Source organism: Musa acuminata, chromosome BXJ1-4, assembly GCF_036884655.1.
Source record: "Musa acuminata AAA Group cultivar baxijiao chromosome BXJ1-4, Cavendish_Baxijiao_AAA, whole genome shotgun sequence".
NCBI classification, from domain to species: domain Eukaryota; kingdom Viridiplantae; phylum Streptophyta; class Magnoliopsida; order Zingiberales; family Musaceae; genus Musa; species Musa acuminata.
In genome coordinates, this window is record NC_088330.1 from 31,929,448 (window position 1) to 31,946,748 (window position 17,301).

Genomic DNA, 17,301 nt, shown 5'->3' on the forward strand with positions numbered 1-17,301 from the left:
TATTGTAATACTCTTTCGAACACTCTTTGTCTCTTAAGTACAAAACATATACTATAAATTTGTTCAAATATATTATAACTAAATAAAATGGACTTAAAACCCAATATAAACTAATTTATATAAAATATATATTTTTATTATTCGTTTTGGAATAATAGTATCCGAATAGATAGGTTATGTCAGTATATTTGAATAGGGTTATAATATTTTTAGCACTCCATCGAGACATTATAAGTTTATTCAAAAACATAATAACTAAGGCTAATGGATTCAAAACCTAATTGAAACCAACTTATATATAAAAATAATATTTTAAATAATTATTTTTATTGGTTTAAAAATAAGAATAAACAAATTGGAGAACTTTTGAATAGGTTTATAGTGGTTTGAAAAATATTATAAACCTATTCAAGAACATTGTAATTAAAGAATTGGATCGATTCACCTTATATATCCAACCCAAAATTGATTGACCGATTCACTCTATATATCAATATATAAAAAATAAGAGAGCTATTATTATGTCGTGTTTGGGGTATTCTAATATTTTAAAAAGATAGAGACACTCCTTTAAAATATGAAAAAAAAAAATGCCTCCTTTGATTCAGTCAAATAAATTTGAGAAATAGTTTATATATATATATATATATATAATAGTTATAAAAACTTTAAACTTCACCAATGCACCTTTGAATTTCAATTGATATTAGTCCCTTTCTAAAGCTTTATAAATTCTTTTAAAAAATTAAGCATATGATATCTTTAAATATGTTTAAGTCAACTTAGCAAATTCCAACTACGGTCTGACTTGGTTAGCCCTCTTTTTTATAGATGCTGATAAAAGGGATATATGTTTAAAAAAATTGATATTCTTTAAACACAGCAAAGGTAGATATGTTAAACCCCCTAAAAATGTAGATATATGTCATAATTATTGGTAGCATTTTGATACTCTTCAACACAGTAAAGGTAGATATACAAAACCTCATAATAATGAATTAAAGCATAATTTAGAACATCTCTTTCTTAAAATAATAATAATAATAATAATAATAATAATAATAATAATAATAATAATAATAATAGAGTGTTAACTTAGATATTTATCGAAGCCACATTAATTTGCTTGTCACTGTTGGTGTATTTTAAACCTACTTAGACATGGATAATTCTAGCAACCATTATTCTACATCTTATTTTTGGATTCTTCCATGCAATAGTGATTGATAATGGTCCATTAGGTGGACCTCATCGATACCTACTATGATTATGAAGGATAGATATGAAAAATCTTATTCTTTATTTATGCATACAATAGCATTTAGAGATAGTAAAATTTTCTTGATGAATTATTTCGATTGGCAATTAATTTCCTCCCTTTAAAGCGTTTCTTTATTCATTTATTTAAATTTTTTTTAATAATTTAATTTATGATAATCTTCCATGTGTTTTTTCTTCCTTTCTTTCTGCTATGTTAAAGAAAAAAATCTTCAAACTTTAGGAGTAGCAATTCTTTGTCATCTCAAACTTTACTTAGATTTTCAAAGAAAATACAATATTTTAGTTAAAACTTTTGAAAGATGTAAATTTGCTTAAATCAAAGGACCTATAAATTTTGAAAAAAAAAAGTAAAACACAAAATGGATTATGAAGAATTTATATTTTTCAAAAAGATATATCGCTCCCAAGAACTCGATGCATCGTATAATCAAATATATTAGTATAATTATAATTAAATATATAATAGATTAGTAGAATTATAATTCATTATAATAGATTCGGACCAACCTATAAATTTTTATTTTGAAGGGATAAACTTATAATTAAATATATTAGTATGATGAGGGAGAGTTTGTTAGTTTAGGAGATGTCAAAATAAGAGTTTATTTGATTTAGGATGCCTACTTGATTGTGATGATTCAAATATATGTAATTGTCATAATAAGTTTAGATGATAAATAATTCAGAGGAGAGACATATGTGCTACAAAGTATTGATTGAGGGGTTGTAGTCAAAATTTTCTTAATGAAATTTGATTATATTTTGAGTTATTTTGATTCTGTGTTTAGCTTTTTATCTTCTCATTGCTTCCCAACAAAGACACACCCATCATAGAACATTCCATTCATCACAACATAGATAAGCAAACCGGACTGCAATTGTGCTCCTTCTCAGTTCTCGGCGATGGTGTCATAGAAGAGCTCCTTGAAGCGGTCCATGAACTCCGCCTCCAGTGAGATGGCCACCAAAACGCCACCCGCCTTGGCCGGCGGCTTGGGCATAATGTAGCACAGACCGCCATAGAACATCGTCGCCGGACCCATAAACTCCGGCAGCCCCCAGCCGAAGTCGGCTTCGTAGATCGGGAGGGACGTCCAGCAAGTGATGGAGAGATCCGCCGACGTAAAGTTGCCGGCCCATCGGCCCAGACTCTTCACGTCCTCCTCCATCTCCAAGAAGTCCAGCGCAGACCGCAAGTACTCGTCGTCCATGAGAGTGATGGCGCGGTGGATCCTACTGGCGGCGTCCGCGGTCGTCTCTGACGTCACGTCCCCGACCGTCGCGACCGCGACGGTCGGAAATATCACGTTCCCGACGTATCCCGGTGGCAGCGGGGGCCTCAGGCGGCGGCGGCCGTCGGTGGTGATGTAGACGCGGGTCTCGCGTCCGGCGTCGAGGCGGCGGGCCTCGCATGCGCGACGCCAGACGTGCCCGGCCACCGCTTCGTAGGTGGTGACGCGCCGACTCGACGCCACCTTGGCGCACGCGGTCTTCAGCGCGGCGAGCTGGTCGGCGGAGAGCGCGAGGATCGCGGTGGACACGGCGGGCTTGTCGGCGGACGCGTTGCGCCCGGCGGGGCATCGCTTGAACTCGTGGTGGGGGAAGAGGACCGACGGCGGGGACCGAGGGAGGAGAAGGGTGCGGTCGAGGAAGGGCGGCACCGCGAGGTCGACGCCCCTGGTGATGTCCGACCACGCATTGATGAAGTGAAGGGACGCGACGCCGTCGGAGACCAAGTGGTGCAGGCCGACGCCCAGGCACACTCCGCCGCACTTGAAGTACGTGACCTAAAGAAGGCAAACATCAAGTGAGTTCAGATCATGCGGTTGGTTGTCGTTGCTCTCTTTGGCAAGCTGCAGGCTCGATATCGCTACCAACCCACCGATGGCCTTCACCGGTAGACCATACACTGGTGTCTGCGTTCGCGCGCACACCGCGCAGCCAAACAATGTCCGTGTTCTCTTCACACGATGAGCGCAGGGAGAAGAGTTACCTGAAGCAGTAGAAGAGGGACGGCGTCGTCTCCGTCGTCAGGACTCACGCTGGGTACCAGCATCCGCCTGCACTCGGGCGACGGCGCGAAGTCTCCGAACTTATCGACGGTGAGCTCCTCCGACTTGGCTTCCACGAAGAGCGCGCCCTTGCCGTTGCACTTGATCTCGGTCCGGCCGTTCCCGTCGGCGCCGATCCGGCCGGCAAACAGGTAAAACGGCACCAGGGCTTTGCGCAGGCCAGCCTTGAGGGCCTCCGGCGAGAAGAAGCCGGCGGGGTCACCGGTGGCGGGCGGTCTGTAGAAGTAGACGGTGGCGACGTGAGCCCGGATCTGGAAGAGATCCAAGGTGGAGAGCCAAATGGCTTGGGTGGGGGTCTCCTTCTCGGGAGTCACAAGGCAGGAGCTCGTCACTTGGACCGCCATTGGATCTCTCTGCAAGTGGCTTACCCGTTTATGGAGGACGTTGCATGCATTTATAGTGCGTGTATCATGTAAATCCTGCATCGACTTACCTCAGATATTTGGGTCTAATTCACATGTGGTTACCCGATCCGCGATATGATCCGATTGAACTCGAATCTGAGTTTGATATATCACTACCATAACCTACCGATTTACCAAAATGGGATAAGTGGGTCGGTGGGAGATGGAGACGATCCACAATAATTGGAACCCAATCGCCGACGTGGCTACTTAGAGCCCACGTAATAGTAATGTATGGCTGAGCTGTTCAAAACTACTCATGTCGGAAATTTATGGCGTCAGAAGACTCAACGTAATACGAATCCACGTCGACGCTGACCAATCCCAGCTTGAAAGGTGGCAGGCTGCAATCGACACACGCGATCACATCTACGCATTTGATCGACACCACCAAAATTTAGGCTCATTGTCGATATGGTTCAGAGATGGATGGATGGGTGTTATAATACTAATCAAACTGATATGTGATAGCATTCCAAGGGGTGATAAGATTTTAGAATGCCATTAAGATGGGTCTATTAAAAGATTTATAATTTATTGTGAGATTTGTAGTATTACGTGTTTAAACAAACATAAAAAAGGAAAGAGTGAGAGGAAAAAGACAATCTCGATAAATCAGATCAAAGAACAAACAACCGTCGACATCATAAAGTGGAATGTCGTTAATTGCTTTTGTACTCTCACCGGCGCTCATTTATTATTATGTTGGAAGTTTCTTATTGTATGCTATCACTCAATTTATATAATTGATATTATTCTTTTTTGCTTCTTTTATGGTCGATAACCTATTAAGTGAATTCCTGAAAATAATCTTTTTTTTTTGTTTTTCTCATAAAGTGTCCTCCATTTTTAAGATTTTCTAACCATCCATATTTTTATCTAATATCTAAAATATCTCTAACTATTTTTTTTTTCTTTTTTTTTCCCTATAGACCGATCGATAGTGTGAATCGATCAAGTTACAATATTGCTTATTGCATTATAGTATTTTTAATGATACCTGAAAAATACTATAACATAGGATAAAAATATTATGTTACCATGTTTTCCTAATATTGCTGAGAGCAAAAACATTGTGTCAAAGTATTTTTGTTGAAAACACTCTTAACTTAGTATGAAAATATTATAAAACATAATATTTTTATAAAATTTATACAAAAGACTATTTTATTTTTTTATTACATTATAGTGTTTTTCTAGTATTGCTAAAAACATAGTAATAGTAATAAATATTATAATTAGATCGGGTTGACACATACAAAAGAATATTTCAGATATTAAAAAAAATAAATGCTGTTTGAAAATTCTGAAAATGAAAGAGGGAAAAGCTCAAAAAGAGATATATTTTTTTTTCAAAAATTCACCCTAACATATTTTGTCTTCACTTTTTAGTGTTTTTTTTATCTGATAGGATATGTTTTGTCATCGCCCACGTGGACCCAGGCAAGCAGACACACGATACAGACGTGGAACCTCAAGTACGATATGATGCATAGTACACACGTGATGGGTAGCCGCTTGTTGGCCCCACCGTACAAACGACATCATTACGGTACAACCATCCCGAAAAGCTCGAGGTGGCATTGCGCGATGCCAATCCGTGCAGGTCGGTCGCACGCTCGTACAAAAGCTTAAGTCGACCATCGCCCGAGGAGCCAGCCATAGTGAATTGACCCTGTACGACCAACTCATCCCCCGCAGGTATAAAAGCTGACCCTCCTTAATCAGGAGAAGCAGACACTTCGAATACTCAACTCTATCTCATTCCACCAAAAGCTGACTTAAGCTTCAGAGGGGTCGGGTTGTGAAATCCCCCTCCCGATCTCGACCTGTGTGCAGGAGCTCAACCACGAAGAAGCATGCCACTCGTTAAGAGAGAAGACTGTGCTCGAGGGACGAGGCTTGAACTCGACCCGACGCTCACCCTCACCACCCGAGCATCCATGTGGGCGACCTTGCGCATCTGGGATCGGATCAAACCATGTTCACACCTCGACCACAACGTAACTATTTACTAACAATAAATGAGAGAGTCACGTTATGTGAATTATTATTATGATCAAAGAGTGTGAATTATTATTATTATTATTTCTGAGAGAGCCACAGCATGTCTTCGGAACTCTTTATGTACATTTGATGTACTCTTAAAAGAAGATGATCTACCTTCATACGTCAAGGTCGACAGATCACACGAGGCGGAGGCGACGACACGTCGGACGTCGAAGGCTGTGGTTTGGTGGAGTTAGTCGGAGAAGACGACACGTCGAGCCATGCATCTTGTGGTGGCTAATATAGAACGATAAGACGACTAGCTGTGGCTTCGCGAGGTGTTCTGCTGCCTACTACTCGGAAGTGGAGGGTGGTGCAGTGAACAGCGCGACGAGCCGCGCGGAGCGAGGCGTGGGCTTTGTTTTGGCCATTCGAGTTCCGCCGAGTGGCGTTTTTGTCGCGATCGACAAGGTGTTCGATGCTTTGCCTGCCCGGTCTCTTGAGTCGGTAGAGAAAGAAGCTTAATAATGCATCTTAAGACGAACGGGATACGGTCCCCTTGCGGTGCCTGCGGGTAGCAATCACGAGATCTTACCGGACCGTGTCGGGAGTGGTCGTGTTCGATCACACTTTTCGTCGAACAGTTGATGGGTACGGGACGATATCACTCGTTCTCTCGGCGTTCCTATCCGTTGTCCTTCCCAAAAATAGGAAATAAATATTTTTAATAATCATTAAGAAGATTATTATTTATTATCATATTTTTTTTTTATTTTTTTAAATATTTATTTATTATTAAAAATATTAATTTTTTAAATAATAAACCTACCCCTTTGAAAATTAAGATTATAGATTCAAATCCCATCTTCATCCTTTATTATTACATATATTAGTTTATGATTAAAAGGAATCATACTAAAACACTTATTTGACACATAATTAAGAGCATATTGTTAAGAAAAGGAGGTGTGGTGTGGTGTGACCAAATAATACCTACAAAACTGTGATGCGGTTAGAAGAGAGGACTCGTTTCCACTGCCATCTTTGACGCGCCCGAGAAGTCTTGTGTGCACCTTTGGGTTGCACCTGTTTGGCTTTTCGGCCTTTGGTAATCGAAAGATATTCCACAAACAAAGCGTCTTGTAATAGAAGAAGAGAGAGCGATTTGGATGTATGGGTCATTCTTCAAACACCCATCGACAAACCAATGCCTCCCCCTCCTCCAATCTCTCATCCGCTCCAGATCCTCCCGCCTGGGCGCCCAGCTCCACGCTTTCCTCATCTCCTGCGGCCTCCTCTCCTCCGCGCCTCGCCGTGGCCTCCTCCTCTCCAAGCTCGTCGTTCTGTACTCTCTCTCCGGCCAACCCTCCCGCGCGCGCCAACTGTTCGACCGAATCTCCCGCCGGACTCCTTTCCTCTGGAACGCCCTCATCCGCGGCCACGCCCAGTCCGGCCTCCCCCTCGACGCCCTCCGCCTCTTCGCCCGCATGGTCTTCTCCGGCCTTTCCCCCGATTACCTCACGTACCCCTTCGCGCTCAAGGCCTGCGCCGACCTCTCGCTGCGCCGGTTGGGTGCGCAGGTGCACGGCAAGTCTCTGGCTTCCGGGTTCGGCGCGGACGAGTACGTGCAGAACTGTCTTATCGCCATGTACATGAGTTGCGGGGACACGAACGCCGCGACGAAGGTGTTCGATCTGATGACCGCTCGGAGCATCGTCTCTTGGAATACGGTGATCGCAGGATGCTGCCGTAATGGGTTTGCCCGGGAGGCATTGGCGGTGTTCGACCGCATGATGGATGCTGGCGTGGGGATCGACGAGGCTACCGTAGTGTCTGTGCTGCCCGCTTGTGCTCATCTGAAGGATCTGCGGAGAGGGAGGTTCGTCCAAAAATTGGTGGACGATGGAGGGTTCGATGCGGGCTCTAGGGTTCGGAATTCGTTAATCGACATGTATGCAAAGTGTGGGTGCTTGGAGGAGGCGAGAAAGGTGTTCGACGGCGGACAGTGCGAGAGGGATGTCGTCGCGTGGACCGCGATGATAGGGGCGTATGCCTTGCACGGACGCGAAAGCGAAGCTCTTGCTCTTTCTCGTCAGATGCAGTCGGTGGGGGTGAGACCCAACCCGGTGACGATGGTCTCTTTGCTCTCTGCTTGCTCCGCTTTGCCGTCGCTCGCCCATGGCAAGTGCGTCCACGGGTCATGCATTAGGCTCCACCTCGAATCGGATATCATCGTGGAGACCACTCTCATCGACATGTACGCAAAATGCAGCGGCACGGACTTGTACTTGAGGGTCTTCTCGAGTGGTTCGAGAAGGACGGCTACGTGGAATGCGGTTATTTCAGGGTGTTCGAGGAATCGTCAAGCAGAGGATGCTATCAAGTACTACAGGCAAATGCTGGCAGAAGCAGTCCGCCCGGATTTTGCTACGGTTTTGAGCCTCCTTCCGGCTTACGCAGAGTCAGCAGACTTGAAACAAGCGGACAACCTGCATGGTTGCTTGATCGGAATGGGTTTCACAGCAAGTGTGGAGGTCATGACCGGCTTGATCGACGTATATGGAAAGGCTGGCAAACTGGACGTGGCTTGGCAACTCTTCGGTGGGCTACAGGTGAAGGACTTGGTGTCTTGGAGCGCGATCATCGCCGGCTACGGAATGCACGGCCACGCCAAGACCGCCATTTGGCTCTTCGACCGGATGGTGGAGTCGGGGGTGGCACCGAGCGAGGTTACATTTACTTCTATGTTTTACTCTTGCAGCCATGCCGGGTTGGTGGACGAGGGGTTGCAGCTGTTCGATAAAATGTCGAACGCCCATGGCGTGAAACCGAACGCGGATCACTACGCTTGTGTCGTCGATCTTCTAGGCCGAGCAGGGCGGCTGCGGGAAGCATACGAGTTGATCGCCGGGATGCCGTTTGAGCCCAACCATGCCGTGTGGGGCGCTCTCCTCGGAGCTTGTGGTATCCATGAGAACGTGGAGTTGGGGGAATTAGCTGCGAAACGGTTGTTTGAGATTGAGCCGGAGAACACAGGGAACTATGTGCTGCTGGGGAACATTTACGCTGCAGTTGGGAGGTGGGAAGACGTGGAGAGTGTAAGAAGCATGATGGTTAGAAGAGGGCTAAGGAAAGCACCTGGACGCAGCTTAGTTGAGGCGAGGAAAGTACAAGCGTAGCGTAGGCAGTTCCGCTCCTCCTCCTGTGCCGCTCTGTTCACTTGTGCCTGAAGGCGAAGTTAATTTTTGATCACTAATGATGATTTGCACACAGACAAATACTTGAATGAAGAATTCTAATTACATTATGGTGAACTTATCTGGAAACTAAAATCACTTGAGCATATTTCAATCGACCACTACTTTACTCATTACAAGTGTGTCCAACTTTGTGGGCCTTCTATAATTCCTCAATTGGAGAGAGCAACAGACGACGCTGACCGAAGAAGCTGCCATCGCAGCACCAGCAACCCATGGCGGCAGCCGAAATCCAGTGAACGGGAAAAGAACTCCGGCAGCGATCGGTATGCCGACGATGTTATAACCAAGTGCCCACACGTAGTTCGTACTGATCCGAAAGAAGGTTTTCCGGGAGAGATCAATGGCAGTTATTACATCCTCCAGGTTGCTCTTCATAAGAACAATGTCAGCGGCTTCGATTGCGATGTCCGTGCCAGCACCTATGGCCATCCCCACATCAGCAGACACAAGTGCTGGTGAGTCATTAATTCCATCCCCAATCATTGCCACTGTAAAACCAGACATCTGCACATGAAAAAAATCAAATATTTTATGAATGCAGATCTATGAAAGATGAACAACCTTCTTCCAAATAGGTGAGAAACCTGAATGACGGTGTAGGAATCTACATGCATACATACATACAACTCTATGATCGTTAAAGAAAGAATAGTGTGCACTTATATGGTGGTAAGTACCTGAAGTTCCTTTACTTTCTCGGCCTTTTGATCTGGCTTTGCTTCTGCCATAACAGTGTCTATTCCGACCTCTTTTGCGATCGCATTTGCGGTACCCCAGTTGTCTCCTGTTACCATGATGCTTTTCACCTTCATGGAGCTAAGAAGGGAGATAACCTCTCGAGCACCAGGTTTCAGTGGATCGGATATTGCGATTATTCCAGTGATTTCACGATCGATGGAGGCGATTATTCCTGTTTGTGCCATTCTCTCAGTTTCTGCAAGGATCTCAGAGGCTTCGGCAGGGATGTCGATGCCTGATTCCACCATCAAGTTCTTGTTCCCGACAATGACTTGTTTGTTCCCAACCGAGGCTTTGACACCATGGCCTGTGATTGCAGTGAAGTCTTGTGCTTCAGGCCAAACGTGGTTCACTTCGTCTCTGCCGAACTTGTTGGCATATTGAACTATGGCCTTTGCCAAGGGGTGCTCACTGTTAACCTGTCGAGGGTTGGCAGACTCTTTTAAGACGTCGACCAAAGTTTTGTCACTAAATATGGATTGACATAAAGGAAATCAACTGAGAGACATCGCTTAAATGGCTTCCAATAAAAAACACTCTTACCAAAATGCGGCATATGATCCACTAAAGTTTATGCTAGCATTACCTTTAACATATAGAGGACGAGGTTTTACCTCAGCAGCTGCCACGTACTCGTAGAAGTCACGGAGCACCATGTTCTTCAGTAGCCGTGTGCTGACAACAACAGGTTTTCCGGTAGTAAGTGTGCCCGTCTTGTCAAACACAACACAGTTCACCTACAAATAGATTTTGTTATATATAATAATACTTCAAAAAATTCACAAACTCGAAAAACTGTAATGGCGATATCATCAAATGTATGACATGATTATTTCTAGAAACAGCAGATAAGCTTAGATTTTGCTGCCAAAAATCCTTAAAATGAAAATTCTTGCAGATGCCAGATGCCAGATGCTTCTAACAATTTACTCATGAGGATGAACTACTGAAAGTAGCTAAAATGTTCACAGAAAATAAAGTTCCAGAAAGCTCAGCTCCAAACGGAGTGAGTGAAAAGGTTATACGTATATTTGTCCTTCTTTTTCGTATGGCTTTCTTTCTCATCGTAATTGAATTTTCTACCTTAAGGACCTGATCACACTATTTTCTTAGTTATAGATCTCTGATCCATCCATCGTTGCAAATCAAATCTCTCTTTCACCGTGTCATCGTTGAAGGTTTTCTACTTCCGAAGCTACATTATCAATCACTGCAATCCAAATACATAACCATCACAACAACCACCGTAGTTAGTCTTTTAGATGCCCCTAAAAGTTGTACACCTTGTAGTGGGTTCTTTACGACGCAGACCATAATTCGTGTTTTAGTGCGACGAAGAGACGCAATAAAGCTAAGAGAGAAACTTAAAAAGGAAAGGTGGGTACAAAAAAATTGCAATAGCATACTCAGAGAGGTGATCGCAGGGTAACGAAAGATTCCAAAGAGACAAAAGACCCAAAGGAAAGGAAAGGAAAGGAAACGGCAAAAACCTCACAAAAGGGTAGTTGCAGTGCAATGGAAGATTACTCTCCAAGCTTCTATTCAGTTACTAGAGATGCTCATGTTGCAACATGTTGTGAACACAAAGATATGCTGTGAAGTTTTTGTGAGGGCAAAAACCTCACAAAAGCTTCTATCCAAGTTTCATGGAATTCCCAGATCCATGAAAGTTCATGTTGCAACATGTAATTGGGGTTGAAAGCTAGCTCCACTACACAAGCAAGTCAATGGAACAACAGAGATATGCTGTGAAGCTACGACGGTTCTCTAGTGGAAGCAGTATATCGATCACTTTGATAGGATGAGGCAAGGACACACATTCATTTGTTCTCGTTATGCCATAGATGTTCTACCACGAAATGTCAGAAACCAATCACCAGTTGCATTGAATATCTACAGATGCTATATAAACATTCGTGATTGGCAGGTATAGTCACAAACACGGGAAGAGAATGGATTACATGACGTACCTTGTGCGCACTTTCCAGCGCTTGTCCCCCTTTGATCAGCACACCCTGAGATGCACCTACCCCTGTTCCAACCATGACGGCGGTGGGAGTCGCAAGGCCAAGAGCACATGGACATGCTATCACCATCACAGATATTCCAAATTGAAGAGCCAGTTGAAAGCTATCCATCGAAGATGGTATCCAGGATTTTGGGTAGGAGTTGAACTTTCCCGCTAAGAACCATATGAGCCAAGTGAATGTTGCAAGAACAATAACCTGCAGATGCAAAACAGGTTATGATAGATGGTATATTTAGTCATTTCATTAGAAACAACATGTACCTTCTGAACAAAAATCATAAGGATTATTAAAAGCGAGTTAATTACTAGAATATTCAACTAATGGTAAAAGAATAGAAGAAGAAAATGCATAATAACTTGCCAGAGGAACGAAATATTTAGAGATGCGATCAGCAAACTTCTGAACGGGCGCTTTAGCCATTTGAGCTGATTCGATAAGACGAACAATTTGTGAAAGTGCACTTTCTGATCCAACATTGGTGGCACGGACATGCAATACACCATTTTCATTGACGGTACCACCTATGACAGTATCCCCCTTCCTCTTTGCAACAGGCTTTGATTCCCCAGTTATCATGCTTTCATTGACATGGCTCTGACCCCATAAAACAAATCCATCTGAAGCTACCTTCCCACCAGGCATCACTTTAATGACATCATCTTTTTGAATTAACCGGCTATCTATCTCTCTTTCATTTACCACATTTCCTTCATTGTCATAGCTCAGTAATATTGCGTTTTCAGGTGTCAAGTCCATGAGCTTAGCAATGGCCATTGATGTCTTCCCTTTAGCCAAAATTTCGAGATACTTCCCCAGAAGGATAAATGATATAAGCATGGAACTAGTCTCAAAAAAATCAGTTGCCATAGAGGTTGCTGAAGTTGCGGCTCTCAGCACGGAGTATAGTGAATAGAAGTACGCTGCATTGGTTCCGAGAGCAATCAACACATCCATATTAGCAGATCCATGTCGCAATGCTTTATATGAACCGACGTAAAATCTTCGACCAATTATAAATTGAACAGGAGTGGATAAAATCCATCTCAAAAGCTCCCCAATGCTCAACTTGTTCACTAATCTCTCATCCAGAACTTGTTTAAAGACAGGGATGTACGTGAACACCATTGACGTGAGAAACACCGGGATGGTGAAAACTAAACTCCAAAGAAAGGATCGATAATACTGCTTTATCTCGTCATACCTGTGAAGTTCCTTTCTCCTAACTTGTGGATATATTGATGCCTTCAAATGTCCAGACCCAATTGATTCGATCATTTCAATGAAATTCCGTGGACCTGTCTGATCTGGCTTGTAAGATATGGTAATTTTATGAAGCGCAGGATCAATGTCTATAGCATCAACTCCGGGAAGTGATTGAAGAGAACTTGTGACCAAAGAAATAGAGAATGTCCCATCAACTTTGAGTTCTATTCTGTTCATATCTTCCCCTGTGGTGACAAATATAGATCCGCAACCAGTATCTTCAACTTCCTTATTGAGTTGGTCGGCACTCACAAACCTAGGATCATGGAAAACTTCTGCTTCTTTGGTTGCCAAGGCCACTGAAGTTTTCTGTACACTAGGAATAGCTTGCAAAACATATTCAATGTTACTTGAGGAAGAAGTCGTTCCTTTTATGTGCAGTCCGTGTGTAAGAGCTGATTTTTCTTTCATCTCGACTTTAATCAGTGCAGCCCCAAAACCAACATCTTCTATGGTTTCCCTGATTGTGTACTCCTGCAGTATGAGCGCACCCATGCCAGTAAGGAAAATTGAGCTTGCAATTGGTATGGAAGACAAGGCTTCACTAGCACTGCACATGTTATTTATTAAACTGTCTATGAGGCATGTAAAGGTTGAATTAAAATCATCTAATATGTGCTGCTATTTATCTGTCAATGGTGTTATCTTGTCAATAGAGTTATTTAAAGAAACAAAAAAAGTTCAACTGAAGTTGATTTTCCAACAACTATGCTATGTCAACTATAATGTTAACTTCTCATTGGCCCTTACGTAGTTTTTAATATGAACAGAGAAGACTTTTAATTCAGTGATATCAATGGAATAAGTAGTGCCAGTAAACTCATACATAATAGTGTCAAGCCTAGAAATAAGTTATCAATGAAAGAAAGATATAAGCCCGTCTAGCTCAGTCGGTAGAGCGCAAGGCTCTTAACCTTGTGGTCGTGGGTTCGAGCCCCACGGTGGGCGAAGTTATTTTTTAGGCGATGAGTCCATTAACCCTCTAAAAAGCAATACGACAGACAAATAGGAATCCTATTCACTGTTGAGTTACAATTGGTCATCAAACATATCACTATTTGATGACTCCACAAACCACCAGCTGAACTCAAGCCCGTCTAGCTCAGTCGGTAGAGCGCAAGGCTCTTAACCTTGTGGTCGTGGGTTCGAGCCCCACGGTGGGCGAAGTTATTTTTTAGGCGATGAGTCCATTAACCCTCTAAAAAGCAATACGACAGACAAATAGGAATCCTATTCACTGTTGAGTTACAATTCGAGCTACCAAAAGAGTTGGTCATCAAACATATCACTATTTGATGACTCCACAAACCACCAGCTGAACTCAATTATGGGGTGTTGCTTTCATGCCTACAAGCTGTATAAATTTATACCAGAAAAATATTTAACCTTTATTTCAAAATAAATTCATATATATATAATAGGAGTAGGTCCAATCATATATAAATTCACAATCATTCCCTTACATTACCAATCTAACATTAGCTTAGATTTCCATGATCTTCTAAACTTATTCAGACTGTGAGTTCAACCATTCTTATCCAATCCTCAATCCAAGAATTCAATATTTTCATGAGTTTTTTGTTTTCTATGCAGAGCTAAAAGATTAGCATAAACAAGCCTCATAGAAGTGTCTCTCACAATTCAGGATCTTTTATCACAGTCCTTAACACACGATACCTATCTTGTGCATTGTGGTAAGCATAATACATGTAATCAGAAGTAACCATCTGGCCCTCACCAGAACCATATCCTTCGAATGCAACCATCCAAAAAGTTCCATTGGCTTTCATGCTCCAACTACAAGGAACAACTATTTGCACCTCAAAACTCAGTTTACTCTCAAGCTAAATAAATGAGCCACTCTTCATCCCTTTCTATGATGGATTTTAGCTTCCTGTTCTCAGCCTTGACCTATAAACTGCTGACCTATTTTGCTTTTTACTAAACTTTTGCATTCCTGTAAGCCTACAAACAGGATTTCAAATTATAAAGAGGATTGTAAAATACCTTCTTCCACTTCAAATGAACAACTTGGAGAGCCTACTGACTGGTTGGTTCTTTCCTATCTCAAGTTTTTCCAGATCTGTAAATTCCAGAAACTCTCATCTAAAATACCGAGCTATTTTTATATCATCTATAACATGCGCATCAAATGAATAAAACTGATCTTCTTCTGTACATAACACAAACTTGCCAATTATTCAATTGGTGATGCATCAAGGCCTTAAAGCTCCTTCATATGACTCATTTACACAAAAGAGATATGAGGGCTAAACAACTGAAACAGAGAATCTGTCATTGTGGAGTCGGATTTACCCAGTTTGTAACTTTTAGGTCATGTATGTGGTTTGGCACCAAACATTATTTGTGCTTGGGTACATCACGATCACAATATAAGTCTGGTTCAGAAACAACCCTATGATTCGAGCTAAGAATCCATCAATGGCAACACCTAACTTAAACATCCAGCAATTACCCGAGGAATTAATAACAAATGAAATGCAAATTCACAGGAAAAAGCAAGGAAACAACGATCACAACCGGCTGATCTCATATAGCATGACAAATCAAATAACCCTTCCTCAAGCCCTTATCATCAAAGAAATATCAAGAGAAAAAAAGGGGAAATAGTAGGAGAAACAGATTGCTCACCGAAACGAAAGTGGGATAGAAGATGACTTGGGCCCGATCGTTCAGCACATCGACGGCGGCGTCGTGGATCCCAGGCAGCCGCTTGATCGCCTTCTCCACCGACCCAGCACACGCGGCGCACGTCATCCCAACGACTGAAAACAGCGCCACCCGCTTCTCTTCGGCCACCGATTTCGACGTCGCCTCCAGATCCTCCTCACCGCTCTCCTCCTCCCCGGCCGCCGTCGGCTTCCGCTTGGGATACCTGGGCATCGAAGGGTAGTGCGGCCTCGGCGAGAGGCTCCGTGAGGCAAAGCCCTCGCCGCCGCCAAGACACGACATCAGCACTCCTTTACTCATCACTATTCTCCTCCTCCTTTCCCGCCCCAACTTCGCGCTGTTGAAGCTCGTCTCCTTTTAAAGCCGTTACTCATTTATAGAAGAGAGTACTCGACTCGACGGATCGCGGCCGTACGTGGCCGACTATGTGAATCTCAAAGCTGTCAGATGGGCTTAGAGTCGACCTCAACTTAAAGGGCTTCTCGGCTTTCCGTTACGTCCGTGGAAGTTGAGTGGACGCGCACATAAGCCCAACACGCTAACGATGGCGTCATCATCATCCACTACACATCATTCAATCATGCTACAGAAATAAATGAGATGTGATGGCATGAAATGGGCCTTTGCGTGGTGAACCGAACACTGTTAAGTAGAACCGAGTCACCCCTGAAAGTTGTCAGGGTTCATTGATTTGGCCATTTGCTTTATATATATATATATATATATTAGATGAATAGCACAATAAGGCTTGAACAATAATTGTTGCAATAATGCAAGTCGCTATAGAGGTTATATAATTGGAACATGATCCAGACCTGTTTGATTTGGACCTGATTTAGACTATGACAAATCTTAGTTCTTGCATCAGGGCTGAATCATCACAAAATTCCAGCCAAACTGTGGTGGATTAGATCTAAGTCTTAGAACTAATCAACTAAGTTTTATCACAAGATAATGAATATAATATAATATAAATATTAATCGATTAATATGGAAGATAATGAAATTCATATGAAACATTAAGTTTGCAATTTTTTTTTTGCGTAAAAGAAATTACCTTTATCTAGCAATTTTTATCACCAAGGAATAGGAGCTATATATTACTATCTGTTACGGTAAGTAACTTTTTTAGCCGTGACCTCGGAGTGGAGTTTTGAGTGAGATCGTGTTCCCCCCTGCCCGTTGGGAGCCAGGGGATATTTATAAGTGGGTTTGATGTTACCTGATGTGCCATCCTGTTGGAGCAGGGCCGTACCTCTGAGGGCGTCTGCAGTCGTCGTGGGCATTGCGTGGAAGGTCGAGCCGCTGCAGGGTATGGAGAGTATCAGTCGACGCCTCCCCCTATCTCGGCCGGTCATGAGGGATCGACCGAGGAGGTCGTTTGGGTACGGTGGGCGTGGGTGCATGTCGCGTTGGTGTTAATGCTCGCTCCCTGGGGCAGTGTTCCGCACAGGGGTGACTGACGTGGGGGTGTATTACGTCAAATCTCGGGGTGTTATGTCAAATCAGTTTTTACCCCTATCACTATCAATGAAGTCAAGTCATTAATTAGTCAAGTATGCATCAATTAATT

The 17,301-nt window shown here is 43.0% G+C and overlaps 3 protein-coding genes and 2 non-coding genes across 5 annotated transcripts; 3 read left to right on the plus strand and 2 right to left on the minus strand.

Moving 5' to 3' along the window:
• Positions 1-2,109: 2,109 nt before the first annotated feature.
• LOC135672519 (shikimate O-hydroxycinnamoyltransferase-like) lies at positions 2,110-3,713 on the minus strand. The gene is made up of 2 exons (XM_065181003.1): positions 3,275-3,713; positions 2,110-3,068 (listed from the first exon to the last, which is right to left on the minus strand). The coding sequence occupies exons 1-2, from the start codon at positions 3,695-3,697 to the stop codon at positions 2,172-2,174; spliced, it is 1,320 nt and encodes a 439-aa protein (XP_065037075.1). The 5' UTR covers positions 3,698-3,713; the 3' UTR covers positions 2,110-2,171.
• Positions 3,714-6,764: 3,051 nt separating this feature from the next.
• On the plus strand, positions 6,765-9,060 carry LOC103996317 (pentatricopeptide repeat-containing protein At5g39350). The gene has a single exon (XM_009417566.3). It carries the CDS (start codon positions 6,916-6,918, stop codon positions 8,923-8,925), a length of 2,010 nt encoding a protein of 669 aa, XP_009415841.2. The 5' UTR covers positions 6,765-6,915; the 3' UTR covers positions 8,926-9,060.
• LOC135653131 (copper-transporting ATPase HMA5-like) lies at positions 9,009-16,126 on the minus strand. The gene is made up of 6 exons (XM_065174657.1): positions 15,690-16,126; positions 12,135-13,511; positions 11,715-11,969; positions 10,359-10,481; positions 9,684-10,163; positions 9,009-9,510 (listed from the first exon to the last, which is right to left on the minus strand). The coding sequence occupies exons 1-6, from the start codon at positions 16,026-16,028 to the stop codon at positions 9,094-9,096; spliced, it is 2,991 nt and encodes a 996-aa protein (XP_065030729.1). The 5' UTR covers positions 16,029-16,126; the 3' UTR covers positions 9,009-9,093.
• Positions 13,913-13,985, plus strand: TRNAK-CUU (transfer RNA lysine (anticodon CUU)). Its single transcript has one exon. It is a non-coding gene; the product is annotated as a tRNA-Lys (tRNA).
• Positions 14,129-14,201, plus strand: TRNAK-CUU (transfer RNA lysine (anticodon CUU)). Its single transcript has one exon. It is a non-coding gene; the product is annotated as a tRNA-Lys (tRNA).
• Positions 16,127-17,301: the final 1,175 nt, after the last annotated feature.